General features: G+C 34.6%; 1 protein-coding gene across 1 annotated transcript in view; it reads right to left on the bottom strand.

Annotated features, from left to right (window-relative positions):
• LOC107563275 (aryl hydrocarbon receptor nuclear translocator 2) overlaps positions 1 to 18,320 on the bottom strand; it is a 94,570-nt gene that overhangs the window by 16,621 nt on the left and 59,629 nt on the right. The window contains exons 13-15 of the mRNA XM_016248098.1: positions 6,280 to 6,382; positions 2,914 to 3,037; positions 799 to 898 (exon numbers count right to left, since the gene is read on the bottom strand). Coding sequence (XP_016103584.1) covers positions 799 to 898; positions 2,914 to 3,037; positions 6,280 to 6,382 — 327 coding nt within the window. The remainder of the gene's footprint in view (positions 1 to 798; positions 899 to 2,913; positions 3,038 to 6,279; positions 6,383 to 18,320) is intronic.

Genomic DNA, 18,320 nt, shown 5'->3' with positions numbered 1-18,320 from the left:
TAAGCAACTAGCTTAAAGTAAGTCCCTAAACCATGACAGGCCTCGACATTTTGGTAAAGTATGATGTGAGTGACGGGAAAATGAACTACATTTTCTCTGTCAAATTTCTTCTTCAAAAGCATACACAGCATAAGCATTTAATGCAATAATGGCACAAATAGTTTTATGGCCAGCAAGAAATATTTGTGACTAATAAATATTCTCAATTCACCTACCATTCACACCAAAGTTATATTTTGTAGACAGCCATAATTAACATTATTCTGTAATATATATAATTCCAGGAAAGTACAAAAACTGCAAAAACAGTAATATTCTGAAATATTCTATAATTGCTCTATTTAAATATATATTAAACTGTAATTTATTTCTGTGATCAACTCTGAATTTTCAGCATCATTACTCCAGTCTTCAGTGTCACATGATCCTTCAGAAATCATTCTAATATGATGATTTTGAGTTGCGCTGCTTAATATTTTTTGAGGAAACTGATACATTTTTTTAAGATTCTTTGATGAATAGAAAGTTTAAAATAACAGAATTTATTTGAATTAATATTTATAAGTCTTTACTCTCACTTGATCAATGCAAATTGATCAATTTAATGCATCCTTGCTGAATAAAAGTATTAAAACGACTCAACAAAAAGTTTTAAACAATATTGTATCAGTAATTTTTTTTGCGATGTTGCATGTAAAAACTGTGGTATTGGTGCGACTGGAGTTGTATATTCTGCATTAAAGCAATCAAATGAGCAGACTGTGTTTCTACTTTCATGTGAAGTATGTTTGTCCACACCTGAAGCTCTTGCCGGAGTGTCCGGGCTGGAACGGGCTGCCTTGAGAGTATAACTGCTGGCCGCCAGCAGTGGAGGACGGCACCATCATCTTCTTATCAGCTAAACACAAACACAAACAAACACAGATCCTTATCGAGCTCACACTGAATGACTACATTCAAGAGAGGAGACACAGTCACACATCATATTACAGCAACATCTTTATCAGCCACAGAGGTTAAAGCAAAAAGAAAAAAATCCTGAGCCTGAACTTTTTTCCGGGGGCGGGGGCAGCACATGCAAAGCATGCAATGACTGTGGCAACTTTAACATTTGAAAGGATACTATGGCAAAGTTATTGCTTTCTTTATTCAAACTGATTTTTTTTTCATGAATATATGGTTGACCCGAAGAATGAAAGCTATATCATACACTTGGAAAATTATGAGCTATATCACCGCTTAACGACACTAGGGATGTGACAATACACTTAGCTCACGAGATGAGACAATATTTTAATACTATCAAGTCACCTTTATTTATATAGCGTTTTTAACAATACAGATTGTGTCAAAGCAACTTTACAGTATCAAATAGGAAAATAGTGTGTCCATAATGCAAAAGGACAACAGTAAACACTCAATTTTCAGTTAAAGGCAGTTCATCACTGAATTCAGTGGTGTCATCATCCAGCTCAGTTCAGTTTAAATAGAATCTGTGCAATCAAGTTGACGATATCGCTAGATAATAAGTGTCCCCAACTAAGCAAGCCAGAGGAACCAAAACTCCATCGGTGACAGAATGGAGAAAAAACCTTGGGAGAAACCAGGCTTAGTCGAGGGCCAGTTCTCCTCCTCCTGGTGACGTTTCACTTTACAGCGCGATTAAACAATGTTTAAATCCATTAAATTTTAATATTTGGTCACATGTAAACTCAGAAACTTTTATTTTTAAAACGCGATATACAATACATGGCATATTTAGACATAGGTTGATGTATTCTCCTGTGTTGGCAAAGGTTTATAAATTATTTACATTGCAAATCTAGTGAAATAATGCACACTGTTTTCCAAGATGAACGTTAAGCAATTCAAATTCACAGCATATGCAGAGGAAGAGTTTAGCCCCTTTCACAGACAAGTTACAGTCTTTACTGGTAAATTACCGGTAAGTTATCATTATAGATCATGTGTGAACAGGACCTTTTCAAAAATCCCGGTAAATTTGTTCTGGCGATCATATCGTTCTTATGGAGATGACATGATTACTCTTAGCTGTTTACAAAGCTCCGCTGCTTTTTAATTCGTTTTTCTATCTAAATATGCGCTAGATGGACATCTTTGACCATTGCGCCTGGCAGCTTTTTCAACGCGTCGCGCTTCTCCATTCATCAGGGCTGCGACTCTGCAATTGGATACTATTATGCGCATCTCGTGTTTATAAGAGCAAAAAATTCTGATTGGCTAGTAATGTTAGTTTGGTTGAGAGTGAAAGCTGTGCTCCTCTCATACCATTGGTTGGCAAACTCATGGACTCGAAAGTGATATCAACAAGTTTTTTTTTAATGTAGGATTATTTTTTTCCGTAGCCAAATGCTGCAAGCCGGAGATCCGGTGTTGTGCCCAATTCTGACCCTCGCCAGATTACTACCCCCCTAGTATTGGTAGGTTTAGGGTTAGGTGTGGGGGAGGGGTTAGGATTAGGCAATCAGGTAGCGATTTCAATGAGGGGGGTAATAATTTGGCAGGGGTCGAAAATGGGCACAACACCAGCACGGTGCCAGAGAACTTTAAGCTCTGACCAGAGTCAAACTACAGAGCAAAGGCATGCAAACTTATCAGAATTGCCCAGCTTGAACCAGCTAATGACCCTAAACAACTGGCTTTGACCAGCTAGAAATCTGGACTTCATGTATTTACGCTGGAATTTCGGAAGGTTGTCGTAATATCTACCAAATGCACCAATCACAGATTGTATACACTTCATATCAAGCATTAAATAGCGTACAAACTCGAGCTGGCAGACATGTGCGGGTTTTGTAATTACATTAAGTGAAATTACAGTAAATTGCATGTTTAGATTGAAATCAGTGCGTGATGCGGTGCTAGTCAGATGTAATATCTGTATGAACATACATCCAGAGATGCCCGTGTACATGTCGCTGAAGCGTGGGTCTCTCTCCTGCGAGAACAGTGAATCAGTTTTGTCGATGGTTTTGCCCGCCTCGTGAATGCCGGCTGGGATGCTGGCAACCGGCACCTGTGGACATCAACAAGAGCGGATCTGTCTGTGATTGGCATTTCAACTCAAGAAAACTGAATGCTAATAAATGCAAAATAAGAAATGAAATAAAAGCCACAATGAACACAAACCTAACTTTACAGAAAGTATGAAATCCTTCAAATTGCCAGCAATGGCCTTTACACAAAGAAAATATATTTCCCTACATATTAACAATCAGTATATAAAATGTATTGTATAATGAAAATATCTAGAATTATGTGTTTATATATTACAATATATTGTATACGTTGAATAATATACGTATGATAAGTTTTTCTCATACTGAAAAATGTGTGACAATATATTTACTTATATTATTGCATATTTAATAATACACTTAATAATAAACAGATGTACATGCAATTATATATGGTACGGTGTGTATAAATATATGAACACATATGTAGTGTGTGTGTGTATACATATATATTACACACACACACACATATATGTATGTACTGTATATACACACATATATACACACATTTTTTTTAAAGTTTTAAGTATAGTCAACTTGGTTGTACAAGTCATTTCAAACTTAAATTACATTAAAACGACTTAAAAATCAAGTTAAATGTCATAAAACGCATAAAAAACATAAGTTGCCATGACTTACTGACCATATCATTCTTAACAGTGTACATGCAAAAGTGTAGTGCAGTTTTTTTGTCTTCATTTCTTTATATTTTTATATGTATCAAGCATGACTTATGCATATACTGCAGTGTATTGAAAATTAAAGATTTTTTTAAAAGTTTTAAGTATAGTCAACTTGGTTGTACAAGTCATTTCAAACTTAAATTACATTAAAACGACTTAAAAATCAAGTTAAATGTCATAAAACGCATAAAAAACATAAGTTGCCATGACTTACTGACCATATCATTCTTAACAGTGTACATGCAAAAGTGTAGTGCAGTTTTTTTGTCTTCATTTCTTTATATTTTTATATGTATCAAGCATGACTTATGCATATACTGCAGTGTATTGAAAATTACAAGCACTAGTTTCCCATATATGGAAATGTATTATTTAATATAATCGCATTATATTATTTTCCATATATTTTTGTTTTGTAAGGACAAACACAGGAATCAATAATGACGGTCACTTTCTAACACTTTCTAAATTGCAGACAGGCGTTAAACACTCACAGATTGTAAACACACAACATCCCGTGTGTGAGATGTCATCTGTTTTCAACAAACAATCCTCTCTGCTTTATTAAGACTGACACAAATGACCTCTTTAACAAAAACAACATATGATATAACATAACCAAATTAACACTTATAACTCAGAGCAAATGTGTGTTAAGTTGTAAAAGTTGTCAAAGAAAGATAAAGATGGAGGGCATATTCCAAATGTGTGACTTCACCTCATAACTATGGCCTATTTTTATAGCACAGATCCTCAGAGAGGGAGTTAACGCTCCACGGCTGAAACGACTACAGTTACGCAGATTCACTATCGCATTTATCAGTCATTAGCCACAGTAACATACAATGCTGTTCCAGCATGCATCTCATCCTAACACTTGTCACAAAGCATCAAGCGCACAACAGTGACCTCACACTTTGCACTGGAAAATATATATTTTTTCATTCATTTCATCCATTAGGATTTAAAAAAATGAAGAGTCCTGAGCCATGAATGAAATCAGTGGTTTTGAGATTAATTAAAACATTACAAACTCTGATTTGAAGCAAACAAGTACTTGAAAATCAGGAAAACAGACCTAAATTTGGCATGAAATGGGAGTTGCAAAAGACTTTATTTCTAACTTAACAAACAAGAATTAAAAAAAGGGGGAGGAACTTCATTCGTTTGTTGATTGTAATGTAAACAGTGAGCATTGCATACCGGGATAGAGGCAGAAATGAATGCAATTCGCTTGTATAGGTCATAAAATGAGCATAGGATGAGCAAGCTATGACAATTTGAAAAAAGTAAAAATAAATGCATGGATGAATTGTTGCATGCATAAAATGTTTAATTTTGATTTCATGCTGACTTTAGATTATTTTATGAGACAATGAAATACACATCCCATGAAGCATTGCAAATGACAATCAAATGAGCAACAGAAACAGTGTACAATATATAATATTGTAATATAACTGTTTCCTTTTTTCCTTATTAGTATAGAAAGAATGTATTTTACTAGATGTCTACTATGTTTGTTTTTTTAATGCCACACCAGCTTCTTTGCATATTTTCATTATAAAAACCATACTTGGGTTGCTAAAATTACAATTCTAATAACTTTAATGTATTAACTTTAATGTAAATAAAATATTTAAGAAATTTTTTTTCTTAAAATGTATACAAATGACTTTGAATGAACCTTTTCAAGGGTGTCAAATGAATAAAACAACTTTGAGACACAAAACAGAAAAGCTAAAGGAGAAGATCAGGCTACTGCTTGTGAAAAAGAAAAAAAAATGGATGTAATATCTCAATATATCAACGGTTTCTCCTAGACAGCAATGAGATTAAACAGAGAACAAAATGGAGACTTCTTCTAAAAAGAACCACCTGAGAAATTAAATTCATTAAAATAAAAGTAAATGAAAAAATAAATAAATAATAATAATAATTTAGATGATGCAATAGTCATCCCTGCAACCATACACAGGACAAATGATTTGGAGAATTAATTGGATACAGTTAAACAAATCAAATATTTTATGTTTTTTAGCACAAACTTATTTTCTTTTTTTCCCCCATTTATTATTTATTTAAAAACGGAAAAACTGGTGTACAGTTTTTGTAGATTTAGAGAAACATCACAGATCTCAATATGAACTCTAACACTTCTCATCAAATGAAGACCAAATCATCTGAGGTGCTATTCTCATTCATTTCATAACTCTATCGAGTACAGAGTATATCGTATATATAGTATGACAACAATTATCAAAGACAAAGCCAATGAAACACACCGTGTTAACTCCAGTAAGTCTCTGGAGCTATTAAACAGCACTTCTGGAGAATAAAATGCTCCTCTGGGAGCTTCATTGGCTGATATTCAGTTTGAAGTATAAATCTAAAACAGCTTCAGCTGTGACACTGATTTAAGAGGGACTTGCATATAAAATGAAGGAGGATAAATTATACGTACTACACCAGCTAAAGAGAGTAATGCACCTGTGAGGGTTAGAAAATTAAATGACGGACTGAGAGAAAAGAGAGTGTGTGTGTGTGTGCGCGCTCACCTGTGACAGGTCATAAGCAGTCAGTCCGTCTCTCTGGTGAACCTCCAGCTCGGCCTGCTGTTGCTGCTGAAGCTGCCTGCAATAAAACGCACGCAACACACACCTTTAACATCAACACCTGCTGTTTATCACACTCCCCAATGAGTAAAAGCGTCATTAACTGCTCATGTAGATTACGCACATATACCAGTCAGATAAACGACCCCAAAAGAGTATTCGTTTTCAGCGAAAACAGATCAATCATATGCCATAACACTCCAATCCATATTCTTTATACATTGCCTAAGTTCATCAAAGCCAAAAATCAGCCTCGGTGAAATAGTGTTGCAAATTACATGACATTATGATGAATTTAGCACATGCTTTTTAGCACACAGCAGAACACTACTTCTAGAGTTTGAACCTTAAACCTTTGGCTTGCCAGACAGGAAATGTAATCACTAAGCCACACAATCTATATTCTATCCTAAAAATAATCTATTTACAATAATATAGTCCATAATAGAGTATTGCATATACATGATCTACTGTCTACATATGCAGCTGTATAGGCAGCATCCTAACTGAAATGGACCCTCACAAGTAACCAACTTCAAGCATGCTACATAGGCACCATGACACCCACAGAAAACTGAGTGCATGATTTCAATAACATTTGCTTTTAGAATGTAGCTGTGGTAATGACAAGACCAATAAGCACAAAATAGATAATAAAAATAAAAATAATATTATTTATTAATATTATTATTATAATAATAATAATAGACACAAATACTGGAGAAAATAGTTTTAATAACATTCGCTTTTACATATATCATATACATCATATATACATCCATATATGTAATACTATTTTATATAAAACGTAAACATTTTATTTTTAGATGTATTATTTTTATTGTTGTGTTTGTTAATAATAATAATAATAACAACAACAACACCTATTCTTATATATAATTATTATTATTATTATAGCAATAATTATATTTTTTATATTATACTAATAAATCAAACGAAATTTAGTTAAAATTAATAATAATAACAACAACTACACCTATTCCTATAATATTAATACTTGATTATTTTTTATTAATTAATTATTAATTACTACTTTTATAGCAATAACTATATTATTGCACAAATAAATAATTTAATACGTTTAAATTAATAATGACAACAAACAAACAAAAAAATATTATTCAAATTATTACTGTAATAATATTAACAACAACAACAACAATAATAATAATAATACACAGCACATACAAATACAACATAGTCCCTTTTAAATTAGCTTGAGCTTGAAAATAATATATTAGCAATCAACATTTCTCGCACTTCATCTGCCATCTTTGGTGGACTAAAAGACAGTGAGCATGTCGCAGTGCATTATGGGGTTGTGCTCTCCACAAAGCAGACATGCACTGGTGTCTCAGCATAATCACAGTCTTTTGAGGTCAAAAATGCATCTTCGATGCCTTAAAATCCTGCCTACGTGGGCAGCTCGTGGAACCGAGCTTTTGTGTTTTCCAAGGAAAACCGATTCTCTGGCCGCTTTTGAGCTGAATGGAAATTCCCTTTTGAGAAGCAAAGATGTCTTTGTTCGGTTTCACTATCAATAAGATGTGCCATTGAGCTTCAAATATACCTGCAAATGAAATACGGGCCGCTTTCCTTATCTAAAGGAAAGCATATTACCTCAAAAAGGAAAAAAAACCCTAGTAAATCAAGAGCTGGTAGGAAATTGCCCATGAAAACACACACGGATGCAGACATTAGCGGTCTGAAATCATTCTGGGATCACACTAGGCCACCTGGAGCAACCGAGGAATGAGATGGATCAAACCCAAAACACTGAACTGCATTTGAACTTCTCGAGGACAGAAAGAACGGAGGGGAAAATCTGAAACAAAAAAGCAAAAAGGGCAAAAACATCCAAGCATCCAAGTTTCCACAGGAACCCAAACTCTCCCCTGCCTCCCTCTGCAATTAACTCACTACGGCTCTAAATATGAAAAACCATTACAGAACGCCACGGCGCTTTCATCTCGGCATGGGAAATCATGAGCCGGTAACGTGTCGCCGGTGATGTTTCTGAATCGGAAGAGTCTCGGAGGACGCGAGTGTGAAAGCAAGACCTGGCCAAATCCCCGGAGCACCTACGGGACGGATCGCGGTTGTCAGGGTAACAAAGGAGGAGTGCGCGGCGCAAAACTGGACCATGCGTGCTGAGAGAGACGGATATAAATGGAGACAAGCGGAGAGACTGAGACAGAAAATAAGAGAGACAAGAGAACAGCATGCACTGACTGATTATTTCCAGAAACTCAGCATCTTTGCCGAAACACACAGAGACCAGCATGAACGTGTGTTTTTAGGGAAATGTTATTGAATTTAGGGTCATGCCCAACCAACACTGAGAAATGTTTTGGTAATATACAGATACCAAACACAGTCTTCTACTAGTGAAACTGAATAAAATGAGACGAAATGAAAAGAAATTGATGGATGGATGATAATCAGGCAAAATTTTATTTTTTATAAACAAAATTATCTTTATTGCACAAAAAATAAAATAAAAAAATAAAATAAATGCAAAAATGGATGGATGATGATAATCAGACAAAATCTTATTTTTATAAACAGAATTATCTTTATTGCACAAAAAATAATAATAATGAATGCAAAAATGGATGGATGGATGATAATTAGGCAAAATCTTATATTTATAAACAGAATTCTTTATTGCACAAAAAAAAAAAAATCTGAAATAGGCTTCAGCATCCCCATAACCCTGCACAGGACAAGAGGTTTGGAGAATACACGGATTATAATTAGACAACATTGCTTAATTTCTATAAACATGCACAATTATTTTTATTAGACTAAATAAATAAAATGGAAAAATAGATGGATGGATACAAATTGTATTTTTCCCACTGAATTGTATTTTCCTATGAAGTTGCATCTCTACATTGTACTGCTAAAAAGAAATAAATAAATTAGTTAAAAATAGAAATCTAAACTTTGCCTAGTTGACTAATCATTCTGAACAATTACGAACAGCCGTGTTGTTCACCTATTGACATGATTGGTGAAGCGGACTCAAAAGCATGCTCTTTCTGGATAGTTCAAGGCTCGATGGTTAAGCAAGTTAAACAGTTTAGAGTTGACACCAGCACACTCACATTCAAAACACAGATTGCTGTTGGTCTTGCGGTAGTGATTTCTGCTATAACTGGGTGAGACACAATAGTGAGACACCATCCCTTCATTTGCACTTCAACAGAACAAACTTTCATAACAGGGCCGACTGGAGCTCCATCTTTACTAAAAACTGCATCTGGATCAGTTTCTGACTGTCTGAAGTGAGAATAAGTAACTTTGGCAAACAGTATTTTAGTTGTGAAGCTGCTTTTCCACACAAAACTGTATTTATGATTTCATGTTAGCCAAGTCCATTTCAAGTGCATTTGTCTTTCTAGGCTGTACACTCCTTTACTCAGCAAAAGCACATCATTTTGCAATAAAATATCAACACTCATAATACAGTATAAAGTGCTCCCTCCAACAAAAAAAGCTAATAAAAGTTGTTTAAGTGCAGCACCTCTGAATGCCATGCATTCATGCAGCGCTCATCCAGCAGCTTTGACGGCAACGTGATCCGTGTGTCTGTCTGGCGCCTGTAACAAAATATCTACATTTTGTTTCAGAATTGCTAATGGTCTGTCTGTTTGCTCTGAGGATCTAAAAGCTGTACGTCCTTTATATGGAGATGTCTGTAGATGGATATCTAGGTTTTGTGGTGGTGTGGCATTACGCTTAAAGCACACAAAGACTGGAGATTCAAACCCCAGATGAACCCCAGTGATTCAGCATTCACCGTCCCCTTCAGCAACACGGCTTACGAGTCATTTTAATAGAGCTACAAACAAATCTTTATATTTTTTAGCCTGTTGTTGAGATGGACCCATAATTTCAACAATCAGACTCTGTAATGTAGTAATATGCACTACTTGCAATACCATTCAAAACTTAACTGGTAAAAACTTTAAAGAAATTAATATATATTTTAATCATAGACACGTTAAATTAACCAAAAATTACATTAAAGACCTTTATAATGTCATGAAATATTTTCCAAATAAATGCTGCTATTTTGAACTTTCTATTCATCAATAATAGTGATTTTTTAAATTGTTTTCAACACTGATAATAATCAAAACATTTTTGTGAGCAGCAAATCTGCATATTAGACTGATTTCTGAAGGATCATACACAGTATCAGTTTAGTGTTATTATATATAAGTAAAACTTTAATAAAAAAAAAAAAATCATTTTTTTTACCTAACAAAATAAACACTAAAATAAAATAATTTTAAACAAATGAAAACATAAAAATAACATTTCTCATTTCAATTTTGCTTAATTTGATGTACTAAAATAACTAACACTGAAATAACAATAAAAACTATACAGAAAACTTTAATAACATTATAAATGTCTTTACTTTTGATCAATTTAACGCAAAAATGATTAAAAATTACCGCTTCATATTTTTGTGGAAATCGTGACTTTTTAGGATTATTTGATGAAAAAAAAGTTCAGAAGAACAATGTTTATTCAAACTGAATTTTTTGTAACATTATAAATGTCTTTACTGCCACTTTCGATCAATTTAATGCATCCTTGCTGAATAAAATTATTTATTTCTTTAAAAAAAATTAAAATAATAATAAATCGTACTGACCCCAAACTTAGAAAAAACATACACACACATATAAAAAAAAACTACAAAAAATCACCAAAACACACATCAAAATTACTAAAAGAGGCAAAAGAGACTCTGCCTCCCTCTGAATCTTCATCTGCTGATATTGCTTTCTGAAGATGCTTAACACACCATTTAATCACTTATTTTGCTATTTTTGAGGCTTTTTTTGGTTTATTTTTGTGAAACTAATAATTTTCTCATCCAATTTTACTTTTAAGGAGGCTCTGCCTTTCTAGCTTCCTCAGAGAAAATGCCCCCAGGGCGACTCATTCCGGCATTCTTCCACGTGTCATGGGCTGGGGAGTCTGGAATAGATGATGCCACGTGTGATGAATGTCTCCCATATATTCACACTCTCCCAAAAGTACAACACACACACACACACACACACACACACAATCACTCAGGTGTTTACAGGCGCGCGCACACACACACACACACTCAGTGTTGCATCCACACACACCTTATTCCCCCAAAGTCAGACATTGTTAGACTCCGACTGCCCAAAAATGCCTTGAGTTTGCTGTCTGTAAGACTTCTTGAAAAGGACGGATCTATTTGATACAGTAAAAAACAGTATCATTGTGAAATATAATGACCTATGATAAACTATTTAAATATATTTAAAAAATTTAATTTATTGCTGTGATGCAAATCTGAATTTTCAGCATCATTACTCCAGTCCTCAGTGTCACATGATCCTTCAGAAATCAGTCTAATACACTGATTTGAAACATTTCTTATTATGTATTATCACGTATTATCATGTATTATGGTGCTTCATATTTTTGTAGATCTTTCATAAATAGAAAAAAAATCAAAGGACCAGCATTTATTTAAAATGGAAATCTTTTGCACTAGGGGTGTGCCTGAAGAGTAAATCCATATTCGGAAAGGCACGGAAAACTAATAACGCACTCTACGGAGCTACTAAATGGACATGGTTAGCCGCTTACATTACGGTACATAAAATTTCACTAACCACATAAACAGAGTAAGTACAGATGACTGATAAGACGACAGCAAATGATCTGCAGATCCTGAGCACCACTGACAAATATCTAATCTTATAAAATGTGTGGTAAGTACTGCCGCTCCATAATATACACAGAGTACGTGTGATCGCAGTTCAAAAAAACCTTATAAAGTATCTGACGAAAATGGCTCTCTTAAACAAACAGCACAGACAGCCACACTTCAAGTGAGTAATAGAAATACAGCGAGTTAAAAGAAAAAGAGAGAGAAACTTGACTTTTTTGGATGTATATCCTGCTTTGAAAGAGGAGAGAGGATATGGGATATTATTCTTGGCGACAAGAGGCCACTTTCCTTTTCGGCTTGAGAAAGGACCCTAAGATCTCAGGAGGGAAAGAGACAAACATTTTAACTTCTTAAACAGATCCCAGAGTTAATTGTTTCTCAAACCAAACCTGAAGTCACACGACTCGCATCAAGGCTTCAATGCACCTCTCAACAGAATCACCTCGCACTGCTTTGACACGAAATGAGCTGGAAACAGAGTCAATGAAGGGAAATGTTTCGCTGCTTGGTAGTAAGAAACTGAGAACTGAAGTGTGCATAGTTAAACAGTAAACACCTGAACTGGAGCTGAGAACAGAAAAACACCCTAACGATTGCTTTTAGACATCACAGAAAGGATAAAAAGCTCATTAACAGTGTCTTCGAAGCTTTCAGAACGCTACAGAGTTTAATATATTAGGAAACATCAATGTAAATCATATCTTTTCCTTTCATCCTGTGATGAGATTAAACTGCAAACCTTTTTTTTTTTTTTACTTTACTGTAATCTGATGTAATTCTGAGAAACAGAATGTTCAATGACTTTGATTAGCGACTCAGGAATATAGAAATTTTAGCCAATACTGATAATTATTTAGATTTTAAAGCCAATAACTGATATATATTGACGGATAACAGATACCAATCTACATTGTGAGACTGATAACAAAAATATATGCTCATCTTTAAAGTTCAGATCTCAATCAGTGTCATTTTAGTATTATTTCTATAATACAACAGTATTTATTAATATGTTGAATTAGCTTTTATATTTATATCAGTTTTTTTTTTTTTGCTTTATGTGCTTTTGTCATTTTTATTAGCTTTTGGATTCTTAAATATTTACATTCTACTTTAATTAAACTTTATTTATGTTTTAGTAATTCTAGTACATCAGGTTATTTTATTTCAGTTATATGCCAAGGCAACAATTCCAATTTCTGACAGATAGATTAGATTTCATATCTAATATTGTGTTACCTAATATTAATACTTTATTTCAGCCTGATTTCAATTAAACACCGCAATCTATTTGCTTCTAAATGACCCCAAACATCATGAAAAGAGAAAAAACTGATTTTAATTTACAACAGGTGCAACAGCAGAAAAGTTTTAATTTCTATATGGCAATAAAGAAATTATGCATGCATGTATATAACAAAGAACAACAATCTTAATGAATAAGCATTTTATTTCATTTGTGTTTAAAACCAGCAGGTCAACTAGAATGAATGTAGTCCTATAATGTATTGGCTTAAATACACCTATTTTACTGACGTTACACTGATATACAGTATTGTGCATCCCTGGCTGTGATTTATTCATTTGGAATTGATTGGATTGTGAATGAAGTTGGGCGGTTGAAGGTGAGATACTGAAAAATAAGAGGGATTAAGTCTTTTTAATGGTAAAGTGAGTTATTAAATCAGATTAGATTCAATTATAAAAGCAGGAATATGTATTAGAGGGTCAATTTAAAGTTTAAGTTGACTTTAGGGAAGCCAGAGAATTTTGGATTGTGAAATCAGGGCAGGATCTTAGATTTATATCTCTCTACGGTTTTCTTTTTCCATTCTTTTATGACAAATGGTCTCTTCATCTTCACACGGTAAAGAATCTGTCAAGTAAGAATCCAGTAGTCCACAACATCGAGTGATTTCGAGCAACCCCGTGAATGTATATTGTTCTAGCCTCTGACATCTGCCGGGACTCCATATCGAAACTACAGGCCAAGAATAACACGCTTTCAATGTCTCGCTACGCATAAATTGTCGGCTTTTGTTCCACTTGGCTTCAAAAGTACAAGATAAGATGCAGATAAGACTCAGAAACAGGTGTATGTTTGCTGACGCCGCCACGTGTGTGTGTGTGGTCTCGACTTTCGAAGACGTCCAGTTATCTGAAGGCTTTTCTGGATGTCAGCCAGAGGGGTCTTTATCAGCCGTCAACAGACCTACGCAGAGAAACAGGCGAAAGTACTTTGACAAATCTCTTTGTGGCGTACCTGACCACTCAACCTTGGCCTTCCGGGAGAAGTGAGGCGGAGGATTTGAGGGGCTTTTAAGAAGCGAAGCACGTAATATAGAGGGCACGATCATCTAGGGAGTAAAAACACTGCACCCACCCTTCAAGTGCCCACAATATCATCCCATAGGGTGGAATACCAACACACACACACGGTTGGCATAAATGTGTGTGGATATCAGGATGTGAAGAGAATACTGATGATAGCTGTAAACCCCAAGACGGGAAGTTGAAGACAAAGGGGCCAAAAAAGAGCAAAAGCTCAGGGAATAAAGAGCAGGATAAAAGAAAACCTGAGTTTTTGTAAAAGACCAAAGATAAGGAGACAGGATGAGGTAAAGAGCAAGAACAGAGGTCATGCGACAGGAGAAGCGAAAACTAAAACTTTTAAAATTAATTTTCACTCACTGAAATAAAGATGAAATAAAATAAAATATAAATATTAGATGGAAAAAAGTTATATATATAAAACAAATCTTGTCAGTTTGAAGTATTTAGTTACCAAGGCAACATTTATATTTTTGTTTAAATTGAAATAGCAAAATTACTAGAATTGAAACTGAAACAAAAATTAAAGTTAAATAGAAAAATAAGAAAACAACAACAATTGCAAATGAATTTAACAAACATACTAAAATTAAAACACATCAAATCTAATTATGAAATATTAAAACCATTAAGAAACACTACAATAGTACACAAATAACATAAAAAGAGACAGAGACAAAACTCCAGAAAGATAATAAACTAAAACTATTAAAAACCATTTTCATTAATTGAAATAATGCAGAAATTAAATATATCAGATGAAAAACTTAGTTGCCAATGCAACGTTTCCAATCTGTTTAAATCGAAGTAATAAAATGACTCGATTGAAAACTGAAACTATTTCAATTAAAGCTAAATAGAAATATTAAAAACTAGTAAAAATGACAAAACAAATACTCAAATTAAAATGAAAATTGAAAATATAAAAAGAAAAAAATGTGAAGAAACACTATAATAGTATATAAATAATAATACAAAAAAAATACCAGGAAACACAAGGAAAAATGGGCTTAAAAAGACCAAAAGCATGAGCAATAACAAGCAGGATAAAAGAAAGATTTTGTAAACAACCAAAGATATACAGATGAGGTAAAGAACAGGAACAGTGACCTGACAGGAAGAGCAAAAACTAAAAATTTTAAAATTTAAAATTTAAAAATAAAATCTACAAATATGAATAAACACTATAATAGAACATGAGCAACACATAACACAGAAAACAACGAATAAAGAAACAAAAGGCCAGACAGGAAGTTAAGGGTAAAGAAAGGGGGCTGAAAAAGACTGAACGTCAGGAAAATAAAGAGCAGGATACAAGAAAAAGGTTTTTGTAAAAGACCAAAGATAAAGAGATAGGAGGAGGTAAAGAGCAGGAACAGAGGTGATGAGACAGGAAGAGAGAGAGGAGGAAGTCAAAAGAACTTCTGAAGAGCACCAGCTTGCGGTTTAATTGGCAACGGGATTCAAAAACAGAAAGACAAACAGCAACAGCTGCAAAAGAGAAAACCTCTACAAATGTCCAAACACAAGACTCTTCACCGTTCTCCGCAGGTACTCGACGAACTCTCAGCGGTAGCCAATCAACACCTACTAACGATGGAGACTTGCACACAGCACTCAAGTTCACTTCCTAGCACTGACTGGAGTGGGGAAGCAAAGGATTGTGGGGCGAGTTGAGAAGAATTTGTTTTTCTTGGCAAGCAACGTTCACATAATGCCACCCCAGAGTTGCTCTTTCACATCTCTGGAGTCTATCGAGTTCACTATGTCATCTTAGATGTTTCTCCTAACATTCCTGAGACGAAACAAATATAGTTGACATCCAGTGAGACTTGAACTATAAAATGAATGTGGTCACCAGCTCAGATCAATTGCTCTTGGGGGAACTTCATGAGAAATGCTCGAGTTCATATTGAGATATCTGGTTTATGATGCAGACTTAGCAAATCTGAGCACAGTTTGAGATCTCTTGAAACTCTAGGACAGGGATCCTCAAATCTGGCCCACGAGATCCACTTTCCTGCAGAGTTTAGGTCTAACCCTAATCAAACACACCTGAGCATGCTAATCAATGTCTTCGGGATAATTAGAAAATCACAGGTAGGTGAGTTTGATCAGGGTTGGAGCTAAACTCTGCAGCGCATTGGCCCTCCAGGGCAAGATTTGAGGAACCCTGCTCTAGGAGATGCATGGGAGATTACTGGAGTGTTTTTCTCAGGAAATCGGAGAATCATGGGCCGGATTCATGTCTTCTTAAAGAAAGAAGTTAAAGTTTTGCCGATCAACTCAATGGGCCTCATTCATGAAACACGAGCAGAACGATTTTTGTGTAAATCATTCGGAAACTCCTTCTGATGTAAATTTTCGGATTCATGAAAATGACTCGATGACTCATGCATTAAGACAGTGACTTACCGCCACCTACTGGCACTTTTAGTATTTAAAAGAATCACTTTTCATTTTATCATCATTTCATATTAATCTATTGAATTTTTTTTTAAACATTAATATTCTATTTATAAAGATAAAAAATGCATTGGAAAGTCAATTTAGGGGGCAAATATGGTCCTTTAATGGAAAAGGTGCAGTCTAAGTGGAAGAGAGGGGGTAGGCCTAAGCAGAAATGCCTCAGGGGGGTACTCCACTCTAAAAAGTCTGGGAACCACTGATGTAGAACATTCTGTCCTGTGCAACAAGTGATTTATTTTATATTTTCAGGTACAGCGGTTAGTTTGAAATAAAAGTTTAACAGTGGAAATTGAGTCTCACATTATTTAAACTTTTCGACTTTATAAAATGATTCTCTCAAGTCTTGGCGATCGGCCACTATTAAACAATAAAGACAGACATCTTTTTCTTATACATAGTTTAGTAGCCTACTATTCTTTTTGGCAGAATTGATCATTAATCAACTTAATTATTTCCTGGATTTTGTATCACCATAGTCCCTAAATGTATGTACATGCAGGAAATGGGATTCAAATCGAAAACATTTTCCCCCATTTTGTGTCCCCCCCACTTCTCAAACCAAAGTTACACCCTTGGCACCAGGCATTATGTCAGCTGGCTAAAAACGCTCAGGTGGACACACGTTAATTTATTCATTTATTGTTAGGCATATAGCCTATTAGTCTCTTATGCATTTATGCTATATAACTTACCAAACCTGAGAACTGAGTCCAAGGATTCCACACCATTCCTAGATGCGTAATTTGCGTAGCTATAATTCATAGGTGGGGAATATGCTAATTGTGAATGAGCGTGCATGCGCGCCCTATTTACAAATGATTGGAATTCATTGACATACACACATTTAACGATTAAATCTGACCTTTACGAAGCATTTGTGAATCCGGAGGAGAGTTTTCGGGAAGGTCCGTTTTACGCGTAAATTACTAGGAATTTACTCCTATATTTACGACTGTTTCATGAATGAGGCCCAATGAGAAACACCTCAAATTACATCTACAGTGCCTTGCGAAAATATTCATACCCCTTCATTTTTTTCACATTTTGTCAAGTTGCTGCATTATGCTAAACTGCTTTAAATTACTTTTTTCCCACATCGATCTACACTCCATAAACCATAATGGTAAAGCAAAAAACAGGTTTTTAACATCTTCGCAAATGTATTAAAAATAAAAAACTTAAATGATTCCATTGCAAAAGTATTCATTTCATTGCTTGTAGATGTTACTACACTTCGAGTGAAGTTAATCTGTGGCAAATTCAATTGAATGGGTATGATTTGGAAAGGCACACACATCTTAATAAAATGTCTAACAGCTGATAATGCATATCAGAGCAAAAACCAAGCCATGACGTCAAAAGAACTGCCTGTAGAGCTCAGAAACAGGTTTGTGTCAAGCCACACATCTGGGGAAGATTTCAGAAA

Source organism: Sinocyclocheilus grahami, unplaced genomic scaffold (genome assembly GCF_001515645.1).
Source record: "Sinocyclocheilus grahami isolate Dianchi unplaced genomic scaffold, SAMN03320097.WGS_v1.1 scaffold24.1, whole genome shotgun sequence".
NCBI classification, from domain to species: domain Eukaryota; kingdom Metazoa; phylum Chordata; class Actinopteri; order Cypriniformes; family Cyprinidae; genus Sinocyclocheilus; species Sinocyclocheilus grahami.
Note: the sequence above shows the minus strand (reverse complement) of the source record. Positions and strands in the feature narration are given on the sequence as shown.